Source organism: Platalea leucorodia, assembly GCF_965183815.1.
Source record: "Platalea leucorodia genome assembly, chromosome: 7".
NCBI lineage: Eukaryota > Metazoa > Chordata > Aves > Pelecaniformes > Threskiornithidae > Platalea > Platalea leucorodia.
The window spans coordinates 54,511,278-54,535,261 of record NC_138829.1 but is presented as its reverse complement, the minus strand read 5'-3'; the positions used below and the strand labels follow the sequence as shown (position 1 = coordinate 54,535,261).

General features: G+C 44.4%; 1 protein-coding gene across 1 annotated transcript in view; it reads right to left on the bottom strand.

The window, feature by feature from the left end:
* Positions 1 to 23,984, bottom strand: part of LOC309593139 (mucin-5AC-like) — a gene marked incomplete at both ends in the record, with an annotated part of 95,829 nt that overhangs the window by 9,243 nt on the left and 62,602 nt on the right. Inside the window, 33 exons of the mRNA XM_082317295.1 lie at positions 202 to 432; positions 754 to 1,515; positions 1,819 to 2,049; positions 2,350 to 2,580; positions 2,884 to 3,114; positions 3,415 to 3,645; positions 3,946 to 4,176; positions 4,477 to 4,707; positions 5,008 to 5,238; positions 5,539 to 5,769; positions 6,070 to 6,300; positions 6,601 to 6,831; positions 7,132 to 7,362; positions 7,663 to 9,063; positions 10,352 to 10,555; positions 10,655 to 10,698; positions 11,958 to 12,099; positions 12,417 to 12,545; positions 13,135 to 13,291; positions 13,881 to 14,120; positions 14,627 to 14,806; positions 15,138 to 15,251; positions 15,353 to 15,491; positions 16,035 to 16,186; positions 16,315 to 16,415; positions 17,062 to 17,111; positions 17,727 to 17,982; positions 18,556 to 18,682; positions 19,691 to 19,785; positions 20,528 to 20,692; positions 20,779 to 20,916; positions 21,706 to 21,775; positions 22,198 to 22,308. Of these exons, the coding sequence (XP_082173421.1) occupies positions 202 to 432; positions 754 to 1,515; positions 1,819 to 2,049; positions 2,350 to 2,580; positions 2,884 to 3,114; positions 3,415 to 3,645; positions 3,946 to 4,176; positions 4,477 to 4,707; positions 5,008 to 5,238; positions 5,539 to 5,769; positions 6,070 to 6,300; positions 6,601 to 6,831; positions 7,132 to 7,362; positions 7,663 to 9,063; positions 10,352 to 10,555; positions 10,655 to 10,698; positions 11,958 to 12,099; positions 12,417 to 12,545; positions 13,135 to 13,291; positions 13,881 to 14,120; positions 14,627 to 14,806; positions 15,138 to 15,251; positions 15,353 to 15,491; positions 16,035 to 16,186; positions 16,315 to 16,415; positions 17,062 to 17,111; positions 17,727 to 17,982; positions 18,556 to 18,682; positions 19,691 to 19,785; positions 20,528 to 20,692; positions 20,779 to 20,916; positions 21,706 to 21,775; positions 22,198 to 22,308 (7,549 nt within the window). The remainder of the gene's footprint in view (positions 1 to 201; positions 433 to 753; positions 1,516 to 1,818; positions 2,050 to 2,349; positions 2,581 to 2,883; positions 3,115 to 3,414; positions 3,646 to 3,945; positions 4,177 to 4,476; positions 4,708 to 5,007; positions 5,239 to 5,538; positions 5,770 to 6,069; positions 6,301 to 6,600; positions 6,832 to 7,131; positions 7,363 to 7,662; positions 9,064 to 10,351; positions 10,556 to 10,654; positions 10,699 to 11,957; positions 12,100 to 12,416; positions 12,546 to 13,134; positions 13,292 to 13,880; positions 14,121 to 14,626; positions 14,807 to 15,137; positions 15,252 to 15,352; positions 15,492 to 16,034; positions 16,187 to 16,314; positions 16,416 to 17,061; positions 17,112 to 17,726; positions 17,983 to 18,555; positions 18,683 to 19,690; positions 19,786 to 20,527; positions 20,693 to 20,778; positions 20,917 to 21,705; positions 21,776 to 22,197; positions 22,309 to 23,984) is intronic.

Genomic DNA, 23,984 nt, shown 5'->3' with positions numbered 1-23,984 from the left:
GCGATGTGGTTTCTGAGGAGGTGGGCAGCGTGGTGGAGGGGTAGGAGGTGGAGGTCGTGACTGTGGTGGAGGCTGGAGTTGTGTGGGTGGTGATGGTGGTGGGGCTGGTGGTGGAGGAGGGGGTGGTGCTGATTGGGCAGTGGTAGTTCGGGGTGCAGCAGAAGACACGGATCTTGTAGTTGAGGCACATCTTGAATTTGCCCTTCTGGTCTTCGTTCTTGCACACCAGTCCAAAGCGGACGTCACACTGCACGACCTGTCCGACGGTTTGGATGGAAAGGTCGGGGTAGTCCTCCGCCCGGCACTCAATTTCCTTTGGATGTTGACAGACTTCCTTCCCGGCGGCGCGGATGTGCTGGTAGGTTTCGAAGTCTCCCTGGCTGGGCCCCGAGGAGGGGAAGTCGACGTCGAACCACTCGCTCCAGGAGCACGCTTCGGGTTCACAGGTAGAAGTGTGCTGTGAGGTGGTGGAGGTCGTGGTGGGGACGTATGGGGTCGTGGTCGGTGTGGGACTGGTGGTGCTGGTGTAGGTTTGCGATGTGGTTTCTGAGGAGGTGGGCAGCGTGGTGGAGGGGTAGGAGGTGGAGGTCGTGACTGTGGTGGAGGCTGGAGTTGTGTGGGTGGTGATGGTGGTGGGGCTGGTGGTGATGGTGGTGGGGCTGGTGGTGGAGGAGGGGGTGCTGATTGGGCAGTGGTAGTTTGGGGTGCAGCAGAAGACACGGATCTTGTAGTTGAGGCACATCTTGAATTTGCCCTTCTGGTCTTCGTTCTTGCACACCAGTCCAAAGCGGACGTCACACTGCACGACCTGTCCGACGGTTTGGATGGAAAGGTCGGGGTAGTCCTCCGCCCGGCACTCAATTTCCTTTGGATGTTGACAGACTTCCTTCCCGGCGGCGCGGATGTGCTGGTAGGTTTCAAAGTCTCCCTGGCTGGGCCCCGAGGAGGGGAAGTCGACGTCGAACCACTCGCTCCAGGAGCACGCTTCGAGTTCACAGGGAGGAGTGTGCTGTGGGGTGGTGGAGGTCGTGGTGGGGACGTATGGGGTAGTGGTCGGTGTGGGACTGGTGGTGCTGGTGTAGGTTTGCGATGTGGTTTCTGAGGAGGTGGGCAGTGTGGTGGAGGGGTAGGAGGTGGAGGTCGTGACTGTGGTGGAGGCTGGAGTTGTGTGGGTGGTGATGGTGGTGGGGCTGGTGGTGGAGGAGGGGGTGGTGCTTAGGCAGTGGTAGTTCGGGGTGCAGCAGAAGACACGGATCTTGTAGTTGAGGCACATCTTGAATTTGCCCTTCTGGTCTTCGTTCTTGCACACCAGTCCAAAGCGGACGTCACACTGCACGACCTGTCCGACGGTTTGGATGGAAAGGTCGGGGTAGTCCTCCGCCCGGCACTCAATTTCCTTTGGATGTTGACAGACTTCCTTCCCGGCGGCGCGGATGTGCTGGTAGGTTTCGAAGTCTCCCTGGCTGGGCCCCGAGGAGGGGAAGTCGACGTCGAACCACTCGCTCCAGGAGCACGCTTCGGGTTCACAGGGAGGAGTGTGCTGTGGGGTGGTGGAGGTCGTGGTGGGGACGTATGGGGTAGTGGTCGGTGTGGGACTGGTGGTGCTGGTGTAGGTTTGCGATGTGGTTTCTGAGGAGGTGGGCAGCGTGGTGGAGGGGTAGGAGGTGGAGGTCGTGACTGTGGTGGAGGCTGGAGTTGTGTGGGTGGTGATGGTGGTGGGGCTGGTGGTGGAGGAGGGGGTGGTGCTGATTGGGCAGTGGTAGTTCGGGGTGCAGCAGAAGACACGGATCTTGTAGTTGAGGCACATCTTGAATTTGCCCTTCTGGTCTTCGTTCTTGCACACCAGTCCAAAGCGGACGTCACACTGCACGACCTGTCCGACGGTTTGGATGGAAAGGTCGGGGTAGTCCTCCGCCCGGCACTCAATTTCCTTTGGATGTTGACAGACTTCCTTCCCGGCGGCGCGGATGTGCTGGTAGGTTTCGAAGTCTCCCTGGCTGGGCCCCGAGGAGGGGAAGTCGACGTCGAACCACTCGCTCCAGGAGCACGCTTCGGGTTCACAGGTAGAAGTGTGCTGTGAGGTGGTGGAGGTCGTGGTGGGGACGTATGGGGTAGTGGTCGGTGTGGGACTGGTGGTGCTGGTGTAGGTTTGCGATGTGGTTTCTGAGGAGGTGGGCAGCGTGGTGGAGGGGTAGGAGGTGGAGGTCGTGACTGTGGTGGAGGCTGGAGTTGTGTGGGTGGTGATGGTGGTGGGGCTGGTGGTGGAGGAGGGGGTGGTGCTTAGGCAGTGGTAGTTCGGGGTGCAGCAGAAGACACGGATCTTGTAGTTGAGGCACATCTTGAATTTGCCCTTCTGGTCTTCGTTCTTGCACACCAGTCCAAAGCGGACGTCACACTGCACGACCTGTCCGACGGTTTGGATGGAAAGGTCGGGGTAGTCCTCCGCCCGGCACTCAATTTCCTTTGGATGTTGACAGACTTCCTTCCCGGCGGCGCGGATGTGCTGGTAGGTTTCGAAGTCTCCCTGGCTGGGCCCCGAGGAGGGGAAGTCGACGTCGAACCACTCGCTCCAGGAGCACGCTTCGGGTTCACAGGGAGGAGTGTGCTGTGGGGTGGTGGAGGTCGTGGTGGGGACGTATGGGGTAGTGGTCGGTGTGGGACTGGTGGTGCTGGTGTAGGTTTGCGATGTGGTTTCTGAGGAGGTGGGCAGCGTGGTGGAGGGGTAGGAGGTGGAGGTCGTGACTGTGGTGGAGGCTGGAGTTGTGTGGGTGGTGATGGTGGTGGGGCTGGTGGTGGAGGAGGGGGTGGTGCTGATTGGGCAGTGGTAGTTCGGGGTGCAGCAGAAGACACGGATCTTGTAGTTGAGGCACATCTTGAATTTGCCCTTCTGGTCTTCGTTCTTGCACACCAGTCCAAAGCGGACGTCACACTGCACGACCTGTCCGACGGTTTGGATGGAAAGGTCGGGGTAGTCCTCCGCCCGGCACTCAATTTCCTTTGGATGTTGACAGACTTCCTTCCCGGCGGCGCGGATGTGCTGGTAGGTTTCGAAGTCTCCCTGGCTGGGCCCCGAGGAGGGGAAGTCGACGTCGAACCACTCGCTCCAGGAGCACGCTTCGGGTTCACAGGGAGGAGTGTGCTGTGGGGTGGTGGAGGTCGTGGTGGGGACGTATGGGGTCGTGGTCGGTGTGGGACTGGTGGTGCTGGTGTAGGTTTGCGATGTGGTTTCTGAGGAGGTGGGCAGCGTGGTGGAGGGGTAGGAGGTGGAGGTCGTGACTGTGGTGGAGGCTGGAGTTGTGTGGGTGGTGATGGTGGTGGGGCTGGTGGTGGAGGAGGGGGTGGTGCTTAGGCAGTGGTAGTTCGGGGTGCAGCAGAAGACACGGATCTTGTAGTTGAGGCACATCTTGAATTTGCCCTTCTGGTCTTCGTTCTTGCACACCAGTCCAAAGCGGACGTCACACTGCACGACCTGTCCGACGGTTTGGATGGAAAGGTCGGGGTAGTCCTCCGCCCGGCACTCAATTTCCTTTGGATGTTGACAGACTTCCTTCCCGGCGGCGCGGATGTGCTGGTAGGTTTCGAAGTCTCCCTGGCTGGGCCCCGAGGAGGGGAAGTCGACGTCGAACCACTCGCTCCAGGAGCACGCTTCGGGTTCACAGGGAGGAGTGTGCTGTGGGGTGGTGGAGGTCGTGGTGGGGACGTATGGGGTAGTGGTCGGTGTGGGACTGGTGGTGCTGGTGTAGGTTTGCGATGTGGTTTCTGAGGAGGTGGGCAGCGTGGTGGAGGGGTAGGAGGTGGAGGTCGTGACTGTGGTGGAGGCTGGAGTTGTGTGGGTGGTGATGGTGGTGGGGCTGGTGGTGGAGGAGGGGGTGGTGCTTAGGCAGTGGTAGTTCGGGGTGCAGCAGAAGACACGGATCTTGTAGTTGAGGCACATCTTGAATTTGCCCTTCTGGTCTTCGTTCTTGCACACCAGTCCAAAGCGGACGTCACACTGCACGACCTGTCCGACGGTTTGGATGGAAAGGTCGGGGTAGTCCTCCGCCCGGCACTCAATTTCCTTTGGATGTTGACAGACTTCCTTCCCGGCGGCGCGGATGTGCTGGTAGGTTTCGAAGTCTCCCTGGCTGGGCCCCGAGGAGGGGAAGTCGACGTCGAACCACTCGCTCCAGGAGCACGCTTCGGGTTCACAGGGAGGAGTGTGCTGTGGGGTGGTGGAGGTCGTGGTGGGGACGTATGGGGTCGTGGTCGGTGTGGGACTGGTGGTGCTGGTGTAGGTTTGCGATGTGGTTTCTGAGGAGGTGGGCAGCGTGGTGGAGGGGTAGGAGGTGGAGGTCGTGACTGTGGTGGAGGCTGGAGTTGTGTGGGTGGTGATGGTGGTGGGGCTGGTGGTGGAGGAGGGGGTGGTGCTTAGGCAGTGGTAGTTCGGGGTGCAGCAGAAGACACGGATCTTGTAGTTGAGGCACATCTTGAATTTGCCCTTCTGGTCTTCGTTCTTGCACACCAGTCCAAAGCGGACGTCACACTGCACGACCTGTCCGACGGTTTGGATGGAAAGGTCGGGGTAGTCCTCCGCCCGGCACTCAATTTCCTTTGGATGTTGACAGACTTCCTTCCCGGCGGCGCGGATGTGCTGGTAGGTTTCGAAGTCTCCCTGGCTGGGCCCCGAGGAGGGGAAGTCGACGTCGAACCACTCGCTCCAGGAGCACGCTTCGGGTTCACAGGGAGGAGTGTGCTGTGGGGTGGTGGAGGTCGTGGTGGGGACGTATGGGGTAGTGGTCGGTGTGGGACTGGTGGTGCTGGTGTAGGTTTGCGATGTGGTTTCTGAGGAGGTGGGCAGCGTGGTGGAGGGGTAGGAGGTGGAGGTCGTGACTGTGGTGGAGGCTGGAGTTGTGTGGGTGGTGATGGTGGTGGGGCTGGTGGTGGAGGAGGGGGTGGTGCTTAGGCAGTGGTAGTTCGGGGTGCAGCAGAAGACACGGATCTTGTAGTTGAGGCACATCTTGAATTTGCCCTTCTGGTCTTCGTTCTTGCACACCAGTCCAAAGCGGACGTCACACTGCACGACCTGTCCGACGGTTTGGATGGAAAGGTCGGGGTAGTCCTCCGCCCGGCACTCAATTTCCTTTGGATGTTGACAGACTTCCTTCCCGGCGGCGCGGATGTGCTGGTAGGTTTCGAAGTCTCCCTGGCTGGGCCCCGAGGAGGGGAAGTCGACGTCGAACCACTCGCTCCAGGAGCACGCTTCGGGTTCACAGGGAGGAGTGTGCTGTGGGGTGGTGGAGGTCGTGGTGGGGACGTATGGGGTCGTGGTCGGTGTGGGACTGGTGGTGCTGGTGTAGGTTTGCGATGTGGTTTCTGAGGAGGTGGGCAGCGTGGTGGAGGGGTAGGAGGTGGAGGTCGTGACTGTGGTGGAGGCTGGAGTTGTGTGGGTGGTGATGGTGGTGGGGCTGGTGGTGGAGGAGGGGGTGGTGCTTAGGCAGTGGTAGTTCGGGGTGCAGCAGAAGACACGGATCTTGTAGTTGAGGCACATCTTGAATTTGCCCTTCTGGTCTTCGTTCTTGCACACCAGTCCAAAGCGGACGTCACACTGCACGACCTGTCCGACGGTTTGGATGGAAAGGTCGGGGTAGTCCTCCGCCCGGCACTCAATTTCCTTTGGATGTTGACAGACTTCCTTCCCGGCGGCGCGGATGTGCTGGTAGGTTTCGAAGTCTCCCTGGCTGGGCCCCGAGGAGGGGAAGTCGACGTCGAACCACTCGCTCCAGGAGCACGCTTCGGGTTCACAGGGAGGAGTGTGCTGTGGGGTGGTGGAGGTCGTGGTGGGGACGTATGGGGTAGTGGTCGGTGTGGGACTGGTGGTGCTGGTGTAGGTTTGCGATGTGGTTTCTGAGGAGGTGGGCAGCGTGGTGGAGGGGTAGGAGGTGGAGGTCGTGACTGTGGTGGAGGCTGGAGTTGTGTGGGTGGTGATGGTGGTGGGGCTGGTGGTGGAGGAGGGGGTGGTGCTTAGGCAGTGGTAGTTCGGGGTGCAGCAGAAGACACGGATCTTGTAGTTGAGGCACATCTTGAATTTGCCCTTCTGGTCTTCGTTCTTGCACACCAGTCCAAAGCGGACGTCACACTGCACGACCTGTCCGACGGTTTGGATGGAAAGGTCGGGGTAGTCCTCCGCCCGGCACTCAATTTCCTTTGGATGTTGACAGACTTCCTTCCCGGCGGCGCGGATGTGCTGGTAGGTTTCGAAGTCTCCCTGGCTGGGCCCCGAGGAGGGGAAGTCGACGTCGAACCACTCGCTCCAGGAGCACGCTTCGGGTTCACAGGGAGGAGTGTGCTGTGGGGTGGTGGAGGTCGTGGTGGGGACGTATGGGGTCGTGGTCGGTGTGGGACTGGTGGTGCTGGTGTAGGTTTGCGATGTGGTTTCTGAGGAGGTGGGCAGCGTGGTGGAGGGGTAGGAGGTGGAGGTCGTGACTGTGGTGGAGGCTGGAGTTGTGTGGGTGGTGATGGTGGTGGGGCTGGTGGTGGAGGAGGGGGTGGTGCTTAGGCAGTGGTAGTTCGGGGTGCAGCAGAAGACACGGATCTTGTAGTTGAGGCACATCTTGAATTTGCCCTTCTGGTCTTCGTTCTTGCACACCAGTCCAAAGCGGACGTCACACTGCACGACCTGTCCGACGGTTTGGATGGAAAGGTCGGGGTAGTCCTCCGCCCGGCACTCAATTTCCTTTGGATGTTGACAGACTTCCTTCCCGGCGGCGCGGATGTGCTGGTAGGTTTCGAAGTCTCCCTGGCTGGGCCCCGAGGAGGGGAAGTCGACGTCGAACCACTCGCTCCAGGAGCACGCTTCGGGTTCACAGGGAGGAGTGTGCTGTGGGGTGGTGGAGGTCGTGGTGGGGACGTATGGGGTAGTGGTCGGTGTGGGACTGGTGGTGCTGGTGTAGGTTTGCGATGTGGTTTCTGAGGAGGTGGGCAGCGTGGTGGAGGGGTAGGAGGTGGAGGTCGTGACTGTGGTGGAGGCTGGAGTTGTGTGGGTGGTGATGGTGGTGGGGCTGGTGGTGGAGGAGGGGGTGGTGCTTAGGCAGTGGTAGTTCGGGGTGCAGCAGAAGACACGGATCTTGTAGTTGAGGCACATCTTGAATTTGCCCTTCTGGTCTTCGTTCTTGCACACCAGTCCAAAGCGGACGTCACACTGCACGACCTGTCCGACGGTTTGGATGGAAAGGTCGGGGTAGTCCTCCGCCCGGCACTCAATTTCCTTTGGATGTTGACAGACTTCCTTCCCGGCGGCGCGGATGTGCTGGTAGGTTTCGAAGTCTCCCTGGCTGGGCCCCGAGGAGGGGAAGTCGACGTCGAACCACTCGCTCCAGGAGCACGCTTCGGGTTCACAGGGAGGAGTGTGCTGTGGGGTGGTGGAGGTCGTGGTGGGGACGTATGGGGTAGTGGTCGGTGTGGGACTGGTGGTGCTGGTGTAGGTTTGCGATGTGGTTTCTGAGGAGGTGGGCAGCGTGGTGGAGGGGTAGGAGGTGGAGGTCGTGACTGTGGTGGAGGCTGGAGTTGTGTGGGTGGTGATGGTGGTGGGGCTGGTGGTGGAGGAGGGGGTGGTGCTTAGGCAGTGGTAGTTCGGGGTGCAGCAGAAGACACGGATCTTGTAGTTGAGGCACATCTTGAATTTGCCCTTCTGGTCTTCGTTCTTGCACACCAGTCCAAAGCGGACGTCACACTGCACGACCTGTCCGACGGTTTGGATGGAAAGGTCGGGGTAGTCCTCCGCCCGGCACTCAATTTCCTTTGGATGTTGACAGACTTCCTTCCCGGCGGCGCGGATGTGCTGGTAGGTTTCGAAGTCTCCCTGGCTGGGCCCCGAGGAGGGGAAGTCGACGTCGAACCACTCGCTCCAGGAGCACGCTTCGGGTTCACAGGGAGGAGTGTGCTGTGGGGTGGTGGAGGTTGTGGTGGGGAAGTATGGGGTAGTGGTCAGCGTAGTGGTGCTTGAGGTTGTCATTGTCGTTTTTTCATATAGGGTGTGTGTTGTTGGTCGTCGTGTAGTTCTGGTTTGAATATGTTTTGTTTCTGGTGGAGTTGTTGATACTGTAGTTGTCTTATGTTTGGTTTCTATGTGTGGTGTTGTTGTTTCTTCTGTGGATGATATACTTAGAGTTGTTGTAAATATCGGAGTTGTTTTAGATTGTTGAGGAGTTATATGGGGCGCTGTAGGTGTCTCACACGGTACTGTTACAGTTGTACAGCATTTAAATCTTAGTTTATAGTTGTAGCAGATGGGTGGTAGTTGGTCTTTATTGTAGCATTTCAACCCTTCTTCTGTATTACATGTTATGTGTTGCTCCAGGAGGGGATATGGTGTATTCGGGAACCTTACTGCTCTGCATTCAACAGCCTTTCTGTTATCACAGACTTTGTATCCCTTTTTTTTAATGTTCTGAATTGTATCAAAATCTCCATCATCGTATCCGGACCCTGGATAACTGACGTCATACCACATTGACCAGTGACATTCTTCTTTAATGCATAGTGGAGTTGTTGAAGGAGAAGTGGTGACAGGAATTGTCTTTGTCGTTGTACTTGTGGTTGTTTCTTCAGTGGCTGAAGGTGTGAATGGTGTACTTTCAGAAGTTGTAGTAACTGGTAATGTTGTAGTGGTTGAAAGTGGTGTAGTTTCTTCAGTTGAACTTGATGGTTCTGTGCTGTTAGGTGGAATTGTGATTGGTGTTGACATGCTGAAATGTGTTGTGGAAGAGCATGGTACAAAAACGCAACATAAGATTCTGATTTCATAATTGTTGCACATTGTTGAAATTTGGTCTTTGTTATAACATATAAGCCCAGCTGTTGTACTGCATTCTACTTTTTGGCCAAGGTCTTTCAGTGGTATATTAGGGAATTTCTCTGCTCTGCATTGAACAGCCCGTGGAGCTTTACAGACATCATAACCTTTAGCTCTCAAGTCATTAAAGGTTTCAAAATCTCCACCATCATAGCCAGGGGTTTGCAAACTCCCATCGTACCATTCTGACCACTCACAGACTTCATGAACACATACTGATGTAGTTGGTGACACTGTGAAAGAGAAAAAGAAAGAGTCCACGAAACTTAGAATAAATTCACATACATATTCTCTTTTTTATTATATTAAATGGGCTGAAAATTTTCCTAAGGTCATTTGCTTGCATTGTGAGCCTGTAGTGCACCAGTTTAGTGTACTTATAATTTAATATGAAGTAGAACAGAAAATCCATCACCCACCAATTTAATGTACTGACGTGCTTGGAACTGTCACTTCCCAAGAGAATGCCAATTATCTTTTACAAAGTGCTGAAATAAGTCTTGGGCATAATTTATACACATTGGGGAAAAAAACATCTCACATTTTTTTGCATTTGGTTCAGTGTAATTGCTTGTTTTGTATCTTGCTTCAATATTTATTAGTCTCTCTGCAACGTCAAAGCCTGGATTCAAATCCAGTGGGAAGAATACCGTTTAGTCTATGCATCAAGATTCATAGGTACTTTTTTCTTGCAAATGAGTTGACTCCTCCTGTAATATGCTGAATTGTCTTTGCTCCTCCATTTGAAGTAAAAGATGTCTAAAGCAGCATTATTAACACTCCTACACTTTGTACTTCAGCTCTGGTCTTAAGAAACCATTTATCGGTTGGAGAGGAGTCCATAAGCTTTTGCAGGTGAATTCTCACTGAGAAATGGCTGGAAAATGGCTAATGAATTCCAGCAGTGCTGATGGTTTCTGTAATTTCAAAACTTGTAGTTCTAAATTTTATACTGAGTACTTATTTCATTAAACAACATGTGCCCATAGTAGAGATTACCAACCTGAAAAATGCTGAACAGGAGTTATAGAAATGAAAATTTCAGTATCTCAATGCCAATATCTGAGCAACCCACTTAGTACTGTTATTATAAATACTATGAACCCTACCAGGAATTTTACAGAACGTAATCATTCTGTAATTTAATAGGAAAAACAATGAATTATTCCTTCAGTAAAGATTATTCCAGGTATGGAAATAGTTACAATTACAGATAATAAATCTGATACATTTTTTTTTATTGTTCACTATGAAGATAAGCAAAATAATAGTATCAAACCAGTGTGCAGTGGTTTCTATTTTGGAGTTTCAGAACTGGTTTTATTTTCTGTGTTCATTTCCTTGCTTTAATTTGGTTACCAAATACTGACTGAAACCAAATGCTTATAACAAATTAGACTTACTGTCATTTATTTTGAGGTTGTATTAATTCATTTACATTGTGAGTGTGGGCATGGTTTTGTAGCTGTATTTTACTCATTAATGAACAGAATACACTCTTACGGGCTGTAAAGTGTGTACCTGTGGAAGTAGTGGCAGGTGGCGTAGTGCTGAAGTGAAACGTTGTTGTTGTGGGTGATGTTGAGATTGGACATTCATAGACAACCCTTTGAAGCGTTCCATTGGGACCACAGGTTGCAACAATACACCCTCCCGTGCCATCTGTAGTATTGTAGATCACATCTTTATAGTGGTATTTCTGTCCCTCATAAATGCAGACGCATTCTGTAAATCAAAAGAGAGTGTTATTCCTTGGTATCTGAAACACAAAGCAGAGTACATCAAATGCGTCCTATTCAGATAAAACCAACTTTGTCAACATACCATATTCATCATATCTGCATTTTTTGCCATGACTTGTGCATTCACTGGAAAAGAGAAAAAAGGAAATGATGAATGTGAATATATTGGTTCATGACATTGTTTTATTGTTTCAATTTTTTCTATCAATCCTTTGCTATTCATTGTGTGTTTAAATGTAGAAAGACCCTATTTTCTCTGAGTTAGATGTTCAGTTCTATTGTACAAATTCAGGTTAGGTAGGATTACTCAGTTTTGTGGCAAGAAAGGCAATTTTTCTGTGCTATCATACTAAACATGCAGTATCCTTATTGGTGCTTTTGGCGGCTGGGCAAAGACATGGGGAAGGGTGATTTGAAATGGTCTTACTTCCGTGATATGTGTACTTATTTTTTGGAAGGGAAAGTGTCATAAACGTATCATTTGAGAAAGGATCACTGTATCCATATGTTGAGACTGTCTACACAGAGAATTTCCATCAGACTTCCAAAAGATGCAAGAATGCATTCTGGTTTTAAAGGGAATGTATCTATTATCTGTTAACTGAATCTCGGTATATTTACTTGCAGTGACTAAGGGCATCTGTACATTGAATAAACAAGTAACTATAGGTATGTATTTAACAGGTTAGGTTTAGTGCTGTTAATGACATAGACAATGCAGGCAAAGCTGTCTATGAACTGCAAAACATGCCATGAAAGTTGGGTTAGGTCAGATGGGCTTCATGCTAAGCCATTCTGGCTGCACTGCTTCCAGCATTCAAGTGTAGCTACTTTAAAGGTATCTTAGGACAGGTGTTAACTGCTTCACAACTGGTTCTGCTAACTTTATGCTGTTTGATAGAAGGCTTAGCAACACTTGTCCCAACATGTCATCAATTCTGGCAGAATGTGTGGGAATACTTGCTGATTGTTGCAAATATGCAAGTACTGGTGCAATAACAGAAACAAGCTCAAACCAATGAAGATTAGTTGCCTGCTGCTTCTAAATAATTTCACATAATGATTTTAGGGATATCTTAATAAAAATTCTCAGGCTATTACCATAGTTATTATTATTTTAATTTGTTTTTACTTAATTTAATGATTATAATAATAATAATTTAAAAGTACTTCAATAAAAATGCAGAATAAGTAGTAAATTAGTCTCTCTATGGTAAAAGGTTTCACTGTGTCATCATTTAAGTTCCTGGGAATGGAAGAAAATTAGACATTATTCAGCAGCCTATGACTGGCCTAGTTCCTATCGGCAAACAAAAAGCTTAATGCATGATGAATTATGTTCCACAACTTTAAACTCAACGTTTAAAAATCTTTACTAATCCTACCATGATTCACAATTCTGCTTTGAAGGCATCTGCATTCCTGGTTTGTAATTTTTTCCATTTTCATAACAACCACAATTAGAAACACAAGTCATGGTTTCTTCATCAAAATAGGGCTTATTCTTTGGACAGTGCGGGTAGCAGCCTGCGATAAAAAATGAGAGTTATGTTGACACTAGGCCTTTCACAAGTAGAAGTAAGTCTATACTCTGCCTATATCTGCTTTCCCCAAATTATCCCATATAGTAAGCAGAATTTCAGACTCTGTTATTGCTATCCCTTTGGAGCATTTGGTCCTCATCTTGACTCCAAACAAGTTCATGATCCATTAGGTAGTAAGATACTAATTATAAAATCTCTTCTTATAACTTCTGTGTCATATACTGAGTAATATAAATTTTGTTAAGTATATTGCATTTTAGCTTTTTATAAGTAGAGTGAGATATGCATAATTATTTTTACCTTCCAAACCTCTCAACTCATGAAGGCAGTTCCCGCTTGGATTATTGCAGGTCTTCATACAAGGGGCTCCACATGGCTTGTAGTGCCACTCACATTCCCCTTGTGGATTGTAGTAATCACAGAACAGAGCTAGAGGAAGGAGAAATGACAGAAAAAGACCTTTGATCTTTTTGCTCTACAGTCTTTCAGTTTTACTGGGTAGAAATCCCATATGATCACCATAATCACAGGTGGTGAGCAGTATATTTTCTTATCTCTAATTTAACCCAATTGTTGCACCTCTACCACCTTTTGGCACCAATAAAGTTATAAAGCATAGAACAGAGTTACACATTAAGCATGAAAAATCAATTAATTGAGTCACTGATTTTAGCTAGTATGCACTAATATTTATTTACATTGAGCCTGATGTAGACAGGTGGGAGTGTAATATAATATTACAGTTCACCAGTTGTGTGTCATGACTGATGAGTAAATCAGATGCTAATGACACCACTGTTAAAGTTACTTTCAATGGTTTTGCTTTAAGAAGATAGATTGGCTTCCAGTGATTTACCCAACTTGCTTTGTAGGTTTTTTGCTGGTTTTAGAATACGGCAGTGTGTCTTACAAATACAATTTTATCCTTCTTTCTTTTTTCATTCTACTTTTTTTCTTTTTTTCTTCTCTGTTTTCTTTCCCTCCGGATCCTTTCAAAAAGTAGCAGGGTGAGACTCACGGCAAATGGATGGAGTTCTCCATGAAATGCAGACTTCCAGCTCATTGCATGCTTGAGCATAGGCGGCTACTGCTGTACAGAAACATTCACAGTCTCCTCCAGTGTCACAGGCACAAGCATCATCCACGCATGCTTGATAATATTCATTTGGTTCAACCTGTTGGAGAAAACATTTGAGTTTTCATGCACTTGTCCTCTTTGAAAAGGCATTCACTGTCCTAAAAAAGCTGAATAAAATATCTGAAACTGACAACTCTGTATGTGTGAGAAAGATAAGAAAGGAGGAAACCATGAGAATGCTTTAAAAAATCAAGAGGAAAATGTAGAATAAATCTATTACTAATAACTCATAATGCTATGAACTATTTGATGTTGAAGATACATTCGCAGAAAGAATACTGTTGCATTACTACAAGCTAGCACACAATCATGTATATCAGGTGGCTGATATTTATATTAGTAGAAAATGATGCCATTAGAAAATAAGCATATCCTGAGATTTATCTGTGATTGTCCCTTCTATTAAAAAAAAAAAACAACTATCAATTTCTCTAGCATACTAGTTCAAAGCACAAGCTGAGAAAATGAAAGTGAAAATACTTCTTATGCAGTTTCCCTGGAACTTGGCCTGACTTCACTTTGTTAAGCATGACAAAGTGTATTTTAGTGTATTTTTCAGCTATCCAACATAAAAATTAATGTAATCTCTGGCTCAAGAGAATTTAAGACTGAAGTTTTTGTCATACTTGGGAGTGACACTTCGCAAACACTTCACTGGTAATGATGCTGCATTGCTTCTGTGCCCAGGCTTTCCTGTATGGGTTTGCAGTGCATGGATCCTTGGTACGATTGGCATTTGGGCAACTAGAAGACACTTTCCAGCTATTGGCAAACTCCAGCACATTTCCTACCACAGACTGACTGCGAGTAGTGAAGTCATTGTTTCCATTGCCATCATAGTTTCCGCAAAGTCCACAGACATGTCCCTGCATGGGGGTCAACACAAAAAGACAAAGATCAGTAAGATACAGTTTCTCAATATCTGCATATAACAGACCTCAGGATGAATCTTATTTAAGATTATCTGGGCCTCTTCAGTAACAGTCTTGGACATTTTAATAAAATATCTTTCATGAAGATGTATCTCTAACTTGTTGTTAGGAAGGATAAGGACAGGAAACAGAGTAGACTCATGGTGTTTGTTCTTAGTATTGAGCTAACTAGTTTTATCTAATCCTGAACATACCTCTTCAGTGAGGACTTCTCATGAAGAAAGCTACTGATGTAGTTGCTGTTTTGCCATTACTGAATAATGTAATTTAAGGGAAATGTGTAAGTCAACACTAAGTCAACACTACAAGAGTAATAATATGCAATTGCTGCTCTTTCAGTCTTCCAGTTACAGTCTAAATTTCCATTTTTTTCTTTGAGAGATAACATGAATATGTTTCAGAAGTCATTTTGTCCAGGTTTTTTCAATTTTAAAATGTACCTGAAAGCTGGGACTAAGTTTGATGAATATACTGGTTTTCTTGTCCCACATGAGTATCAGGCCAACGGTAGTGTCAACCACCAAGTAGATGCCCATGGAACGGATTTGGAATGGCATTTTTCCTCCAGGTGTCCTCTGGATGACATCAGAGTGTCCATCACTGAGTACCAGCTCATAGTTCTAGGACAAGAAAAGAAAAAGTTAGAGGCCAATTAAACAAGTCACCTATTGGGTAGAGATTTATATATTGCCAGTAACCGTTATTGAAATAATAACTCTATTATCATCAAAATGATTCAATTCAACAACCTCATGTTAAGCAATTTCTCTTCAGAATTCCCTCCTTTGCCTTCTCTAGCAGAGAGCAGAATTGTTGGCAGTGAGCAAAGAAATGTAGTAACATTTTCACTGTCTTGGAGGACTCTTCTACAATGCAGTCTATCTGGAACAGCTTGTTCTGTCCTTTTGGCACATTAGGCCTGGGGCACAACTTATTTAAGAAAATACTTACTCCCAGGAAAACTTTAATAGACTTAGAGCAGGTGGTTCCTGTAGTGCCACATGGAATGTTCTCAGTGATGACTCTGAAGGTTCCCTGATTCATACCTTGTTGACCACAGTAGTTCTGAAACAGGGGAATGATATTCAGTGTTAATTATGCTACATGGTCATATGTAAAACACAAGGTACTTCGATAGTACAAAAATCTGGGAAGGACTCTGTTACCTGGATCAGAACATATTCACAGTCTCCTTCAAAATCAAAACGTTTGCCATCAAAGGTGGTGTAATGCCCATCTCCATAAACAGAACAGGTTTCCAGGCAAGGTTCCTCAGAGCAGTGCCATTTTCTGTTTCTACATGTGCTACATAAGACGAAAAGCACTCAAATGTAAAAACCAGACATACACATGATATAACTATGGGTACATTCCTGCACGAACATCAGTCTGATTTTAAAATGTGTTAAGCTTATAATGAAAAAATAAGGTTTGCTTATTCTCAGAAATGCAGCATATCTCAAGAGCCTTTGGGATTTGACCAAAGACTGTATTACTTCATGATGTCATGAATCATTTGGGTTAGAAAATACTTTAAATCTTTACATTTCCAAATCTTGTTGGAGGTATTGAAATGTAGGGATTGCCTGCAAGGAAAAAACTTTCTTGACTCAAATGAATATGACAACATCCAAACCACATTGTTCTTCTGACCACTTGCAATTTCTGTGCTGTGTGCCATTGTAAAAGGCAGACAGAGCTTGCTTTTTAGGTACTAAGTGGATCATCTTATGTGGGATTCCTTCCTATAAATCTTGATACTGCTAGACTGAAATGCTGTAATTCACCCAGAGCTTAAACTATCCCCTTTCAGATGCTTGAAAAGAATATTTTTCAATATGCTCTTACCAGTTGTTACAGCCAACTCTGATTGATTCTCCTGGACTGTAGGAATTCCCATTGTGAACACATGGACAGTCTTCTGGAGCTATACAGCCACCTTTGCCATCTAACACTTGGTTATGAGGACATACACAGCCAGAGACACAGTGGGTTCTGTACTGTAAGGACCATATAGAAAACATGACTTGAAACATTTCCGTGATGGAAGAGTCCAGCTGCAGCTGATAATTGTAAACAAGATCTAGTTTAATATGCTTTCAACTGGGTATAAAGAGTCTGTACTTACGCATTCCGTATCTAGAGTCTGACAGCTCTTCTGGCATCCTGCTCCTACCACATCTGCAGTGGCATTGCCACAGTCAATATAGACCATGGGAGGTATGCAGACTGAAAGAGAGAAAAGCCATGAGAAATGTGAGATCAACCATGTATTTATATCTTTGTGTTTCCTTAATGCAGATTGAAGGGAAAAAAGAAAAAAAAAGACTCCTTTGTGAAATACCTTAGTATAATGCATTTGACCAGAAAGAGAAACTGAATATTTTTTTGAAGTCATGCTCATCTGTTTTTAGTGCTTATGCTTGGACTACTCATGGAAATTAATGTTTAGTTAGCTTCGTGAAACACTTCCTTTCAGAAAAACCAAACCAAACCAAACCAAACCAAACCAAAAAAAAAAACAAGAAAACAAAGATCCTGGTTTGCTTTGTATTTTTTTAGGCTTTTAGTACTTTTATTTTATTTAAAATGTGGGTAGTTTTTACTTCACTTTTAATGAGGTGACCAAGTATTCTTTTCTCCTGGGTAACCCAGGGGCTTATAACTTGTTTCAGCCATCTGAAAGGTAAGACAGTGTTTCTCTATATTTTGGGAATATCCTCTACATTACAGAAGTCATCAGTTCATTTTCTTGTTTGATTTCAGACTTGTACAATCTGCATCATTATGACAAAAAAAAAAAAAAAAAAAGAGAGAACTGGAAAGGATGAAGATGGAAAGGGAGAATTAAAGAAAATCTGAAGTTATATGTCACCTGGTTCAGGTTTCTCTCCAATGCAGCTCAGCTTTCCATAGGTGCAAGTGCTTTAAAAAAAAAAAAAAAAAAAAGAGAGAATGGATATGTTTTTGCTTTTTCTTGTTAAGTTTCAGCTTGTTTCCTAATGAATTTGAAATAATGAAAAATTACTCTGTGATAAAACAGAGAAAACATGTGCTTTATCAGAATAGTCTGTACTATTCAAAAATATTTTATATTAGAGCAGACCAAAATACAAGTATATTCTATATAAAGACAGGTTTGCTCTGTCCATTTGCCTGGTTAAAAACTGTCCTTCAGAATAGTTCAGATTCCATTCATAATGGGAATAATCTGTAATGGGATTATCAAGCATCTTTCACCATTGAACAAGTCATTTACAGTCATGGATAAGAAAAGTGTGTGTTGTGGGGAGTGCGTGACTGGATGGGAGTTTGGCTGTTAGCCAAGGCTAACCCACCACAGTATAGTCTGTTGAATTCCTGTAATAGTCTAAGTACAATCTTCCAAACATGAATAGCCCTAACAATTTTTAAGGATCCGTGATTTTTTGTATTGAAGCTATTAGGCAGAGAAATACATTTGATTTTAATAGACTGCATAATGAATATATGATTTCATGATTGCCTATATCCAATCTCATTTGTTTACAAATCTCTTACCAGACAACACCATTATCATGAATAACTTCTCCAGAAGACAGAGGCATTCCTTTGTAGTAACAAGGACAGCTAGAAGCAGGCACACATCTGCCACTTTCATCCATGTAGGTTCCATTTATGCAGGTGCAGCCATCAACTGGGACAAACTTGATGCTGCATATGACATCAGGCTCACTCAGAGACCGGCAGGTGGGTTGACAGGAATCAACATTGTAAGTGTACTTCAAGGATTTCGGACACAAGGTGGTGTATTTTGCTTGAGAGTAAAAAGGTGAGTTACATTTGTAGTTCATTTAAGAATCAATATAGGTATAAATGCAGTATTTGAGGTAAAGTATATATGATAAACATGGCAATGTAAGTACATGTTCTTTACTGATATCCTCAATAATGTAATTTTTTTTTGTACTGCTAGAGCAGACTTTTGCCCTATAAATGTGTGATGATTACAAATATTTTGTCCAGGTTAAAAAAAAAAAAAAAGTTCAATTATATTAATGCATAGCGTGTTTTTTCTTCATTGTTATTTTTATATTTTTTGTCAAAGTAAACTGAGAAACACCCTACTTATTTTATTCCTATTGCAAGGGTATTGAGGTCCATGTTGCTTCTGCTGGTTCTGAGCAAGTAATCTAACAAAGCCTCTTTTTTATATTTCTCCCTGCTTACTGCTTGTCTTTTGTGGTATTCCTTTCCTCCTCAAATTCTTGAAAGTCAATGCTATACTTAAAACACAATTTAACACAATTTACTATGGGAATCCCTGAGAGCTGCTGTGTGGGGCCTTCTGGATGATCATTTTCAAGAGGCAAAGGGAAGTAGAACTTACTGCAGGCTTTGTTCCTCCATCCAGTGAGGAGAACACCTTTAGCGGCACAGGCCCTGACATAGCTGGAAAGGGCAGCACACATGCAGTCCTCACTCTTCTCACAGTTACACGTGTCAAACATGCAGTTCTAGGGACAGAGGATGACATATGATCATCAGATTGTCTTGTCAAAGCCATGGTGCTTTATACTTTTTAGAGTGTCATGTTTGTTAGAGCTAAAAGTGAGGGTAATCCATATGCATAAGTAAACATATGCCTGTTTTTCATTTAAAGATTTCACTAAGTGCTTTCAAATAAGATTCTTTGCAAGGAGAGAGAGTAATTAGAGGTCCACAATTTTAAACTATTTTTTCTTGTTCTTGTTCTTTTTTACTTTTTCAAGTATTAGTAGGTTTCCCAACTACTTCCAGTTTGTAGCCACTGTGCCATATATACTTAGAACAAGTAGAGGGTATTTGATGCCACCCAACTTTTAGGGCTTAGGCTTAGGACTTGGGCTCTCTGCATCAGAGGAACAAAGAAAACAAGAAGTCATTTAATGTGTTGCTATGCCGGGCAAGGTCACTCTAATGTTATCATTCCAGAAGATGTTTTTTGAACATAATCTTACAGATTTCCAATAACAGAGAGACTTTGTAAAGTCCCCAGGCAGTCTGTTCCAAAGCTTCATCACCTTGAATTCCTGGAATATTTTTGTTCATATCTTATCTAAATCTTTTTGCTGCTTCTTACACACATTTCTTGCCTTGTCCTTGGATATATGCAAAAGCCTTCTGAGAGCAGTTCAGAGCAACTAAGAAAAGCGATAGTTAAGATTCGGACTAAAGCTTTCCTTATATCTCAGGATGGACAGCTTTTGTCCTTTGACCTGATAAGGAGTCCAGGGAGTCCAAGCTCCTAGCTTAGGCATTTAAGTTAGTACCTAGAAATACAGGCAGGAATATGCCTGTAAGTTTATCCTCCTGGGAATGGAAAGAAAGACACCTTTACAAAGGAGTAATTATTATGATGTGTAGATAAAAATGAGCCCTTGGCTTGAAAAGAGCTATTATGAATGTATCTCCTCCCAATTGGTGACAGTATCAGAAATCTGAGTCTTTTTCTTTTAAATGGGAAAAAGTTAAGAGGAAAGTACCTTCTGGTAAACTTCAGGATTCACTGTTGAGTGACATTCAGCAAAGGGTCCCATGGTGTCAGAGAGCAGTCCACACCAGTGCTGAGCATACTGGTCTGTGAATTGAAAACATGATAAGAATTTCTATTGCATTTAATTGTCTAAACTCTTGTCTCAATGTAACTATACCTCCTGCAGGGAAATTGCAGAACCTTAACTTTACAATGGAATTCAGCTCTGCATTTGCTGAAACACAAAAGGTCTTTCACTTCCTCTATACAGAAATATGAACTCTTCATAAACTGAATGCTCTTAATTCATGGTAGTTGTCATGGAATAAACTCAGAAATCCTTAGCTGAATTTTGAAAAAGGAGGTTCACATTGTGAATTAAAAATACACTAATTCATCTCAGAAAATGGAAGAGTGGCTGTGAATGCTCAAAAATTACATATTTCATTGGCTGAAATGGATTCTGAGAGCTATGAATTTCTGAATTGTAAGTCTGGTTCTCAGTTTAACACTGGAAGGACCACAGTGAGTCCAGTCTTCAGTGGGGCTATGCACAGCTTTTTTCCCATAGGATAATCAGTCCTTTCCCTGATATAACATGTGGTTCCAATTTCCCTTAAGTTGGCAAAAACACTTGCTTTCCTTACCCAAAGCAATATTTTTGAAGATCCAAAAATATTATCCTAGTTATTATTTATTAATTGACGACTTCTAGTGTCAACTGAGGAAAATAGTGTGTGTGCAAATGGTCCACTGTTATTTTGGCTAAATGCTTGGTGGTTGATCTGCTTATTCCTTCTTTCCATCTTAAAAGAGAATGGAAGAGGTTACTATATGCTGAGCTTACCATTTTGTATGCTCACAGTGCAGGGGTTCTCAAAGGTGTTTTTGGCATCAGGACAATCAGCCCAAGTTTTCCAAGTATTGCCAAAGGCAGCTGAAGTACCCTCTATTACACCACTGGTGGTTTTGAAATCGTCTGTCTGCATGTCATTGAAGTTTCCACAGAGACCTAAAAGGAAGCAGATGGGCTGTGAAATTCTCCTACAGAATGAAATGTGTACTGATGAAGGCAGTTGTTACAGTAAGATCACTTACCACAGGTCTGCCCTTTATGCGATGGGTCTAAGTCTATAAAAAGTTGCATCAGAGGCACGAGCTGAACCTGTAGCTGAAGACCAAAGGTTGTTTGCAGAATGATGAAGAAGGATGATGGTCTGAAGATGGTGACATTTGCTAGGGACATAAGAATATAATAGTTATAATTTCATATGAGATGAGCAGTTGAAATAACTGTTCATTATATAGAGGGATTCTACAGCTGTGTTTGATATGATCCTAATTTCTGAATAACTGGAGGAAAAATGATCCATATAGGATTTCAAATCCAGCACCAAAACAGGCTATCTTTGCCCTAAACAATAAATGTATAAAAACCCTCCACTTTCTGACAGGTGTTTTAAAGTAAGGGGAAGAGCACACACTTCTGTTGCCATTTAAATAGATCACCTTTGCTTGATGAAAATTATATAGCATGATTTAGTGGTAGACTCCAACCTGGACCTATCCTATCCTTTCATGGTTTGCTTTCTGTTCAGGTGCAGTAGTATCTGAGAAGAACCAGCATGAGAGAAACTCTCCAGTGATGAACGTTCACCAAGCAAAGGGACAGAGGGAACACAGGGAACTAAACAACTTGAGATATTGGTGTCCCATCGCATATCAGAATTTTTCTTTTCTCTCTTACGCCAATGTTTGGATCTAGACATGTGCAATGATACTATTTGCTTGAATTGAATCTCCATTTAGTTAGATATGCTAAAATTAGACCATAATTTGGCTAAAATTATAAGACCTAAATAGGCAAACCCTATTACTTCAAAAATGAGAGACTGCTCTATTAGAGTACCTTGGATTTTCTGCAGTGCAACCAAAGGCAGAATTTGGCTTTAGATTAACCAATGTAATAAAATTTTGAAGTAAAAAAAATAAGAAATGTCACAGAAGTCTTCCAGAGGAACTTACCTGCAGAGAATGGCAGCTGTGTGTAGATCATATTGACAAATACACTGCCAGAAGGCTGGATCACAATGTTCTATCCACAAAAAAAGGCAATGATTATCAAGCATATTTAGGAAAGGTAAAACACTTTCCAAATATTTTCTCTCTAGTATTGTTCAGGATAAAGGAAAAAAAAGTGGGGAGAGACTGTGATGATGTTCTGATTCCTATCCTATTTCTTTACTCTTTATTACTGTGGTCCATTGACTGTCAAAACAAACAAGCAAAAGCCCAAAAATAACTAAATGACAGAAAATTACTAGTATCTTGCCTTCCAATCATAGAATCAAACCTACTTTATTCTTAATTTTTCTTTGAATGATGTTCAAATGAGATAAAACAAAAAATCAGTGCAGATTTCCTGTCTGTGTTGTTATGTGTCATTTGCAAGCCACTTGTCTATTAAGCTTTGAAAACATCCCTGCAGAATGTTAGGTGTCTACATCTGCTACTTACAGTTTGTCCTCCACTTAGGCTGACGGCTATACCCTTGAGGCATGTCTCAGTGTCAGTCAGGCCACACTTGTGGATATCTCCCAGAACAGTGAATTCGTTGCTGTCACAGAGCTAGAAGAAGAAAACAAAATATAATGCTAAAAGGATTTGTTATATCAAAATATTGTTATGTTAAAAAGGTTCACACTCAAATGGCATTCTTAGTAAAGTGAGTCATTTAAAATATTGTTTATTCCTTTTCTTCCTGCTCATATGTTCTTACATATATGTATACAGTCACCAAGTAAGCTGGCATTCATGCAGTCTGCACAGTGGAAGCTATCCATTGCTTCTGACATTCAAGGGCAAGTTAGACATATTAAGCTGGACATTAAAACTTCCTAATGTTTAGGTAATGCTAGTTTAATATGCTAGAGAAGAAGAAGGAAGTGTGCTTTTCTTGCCCATTGGTTATGGTGTTTACCTGGGAGAGGAGAGAAATTCTTTCCAGTCTCTTCTGCACTGAATAGATGCCTGGTGATTTGGACATTCTTTTGACAGGTAGGAAATGTGCATTTAAATATCCCCTCATATGAGAAAATTAAGCTAAAATCACTATTCACTAAACTACTGGATAAAGGCAAATTTCAGTTTTTCTCTTGGTTCTGATTTTCATTGAACTGTGTTCTGTGGGCTATATTCAAAGTGCGCCTAATGGCCAAGATGTTATAGGGAAACACGCAGAAGGCTGTGATTCTGAACATGTCTTATCACTTGGCATAATGAAGGTTAAATTGAGGACAGCTGAGACGCAGAATTACAGCCATCTGGAAATGTAATGTTAAAATTGTGTCCAAGTTTAGGGGTTTTCTGTACCTCCAGAGCCTCTGAGAATCTAATTTTATGTGTTGATGCCAAAAGGGGAGTTTAACATGTAAGTCTGATCTATGCTCCCATTGTGGATCAAGCCCAGTGCTTGTGAATCTCACCAAAAAGTTTCATTGATTTAGTCTAATCTATTTCTAAATTACCTCATTCTAGCTAATTTCTAAGTTTTTATGGTTCTCTTTCTTGGTAACATTCAGTTTGAACTTTTTGAGAACAGATTTTATTTAATATGAATTCTTCATGAAAATTGTTTACATCACTCATCCAATACAAATAAACAACAAATATACCTAGGGTTCTGAACTCTGCAAATCTGTAGTCATTATTTTAGATATACCTACTCAGAATTCAGTCTCTACTAATCTAAAAACTCCAGTAAATCTTAGGTGTTTTTGTAAGCCTTCAATTTCTAATTCAGGTTTTGGAATACATGTATGACTGCTTAGCTTTTAATTTCTAGAGTCTTCTATGTTTACTGGGAAAGAATATTTGGAAGGTTGATCATCTTAATGAAATAAATCCTCTCCCGTGAATTCTGTATAATAATAATTCCATTAGGAATACTGTTAATCAAATTAGCCATTGAACTATATTAACTGTGACAAAAAGGACGGTACCAATGGATGTATAAACACATTTCTCAGAAAGAAGTAGTTATAAAACATCAGACAGACAATATCTAATTAAAAAATTAGTGGGAAGCATGGAGATTGTTTCATGGAACCTAAATACTCAGTGGAATTCTTAAATGATGATCAAAGAACACAAAACCGCTACCATATGTTTAGTTAGTATTACCCAAACAGAAAGCCCCCTGAAATCCATTTAAGGCTCCATGTTGGCCCTCTAAGGTTCAGAAAGTTGATGTGATTGCCAGTAGTTTTAATTAAACAACATTATATATAATGAAAACATTTTCC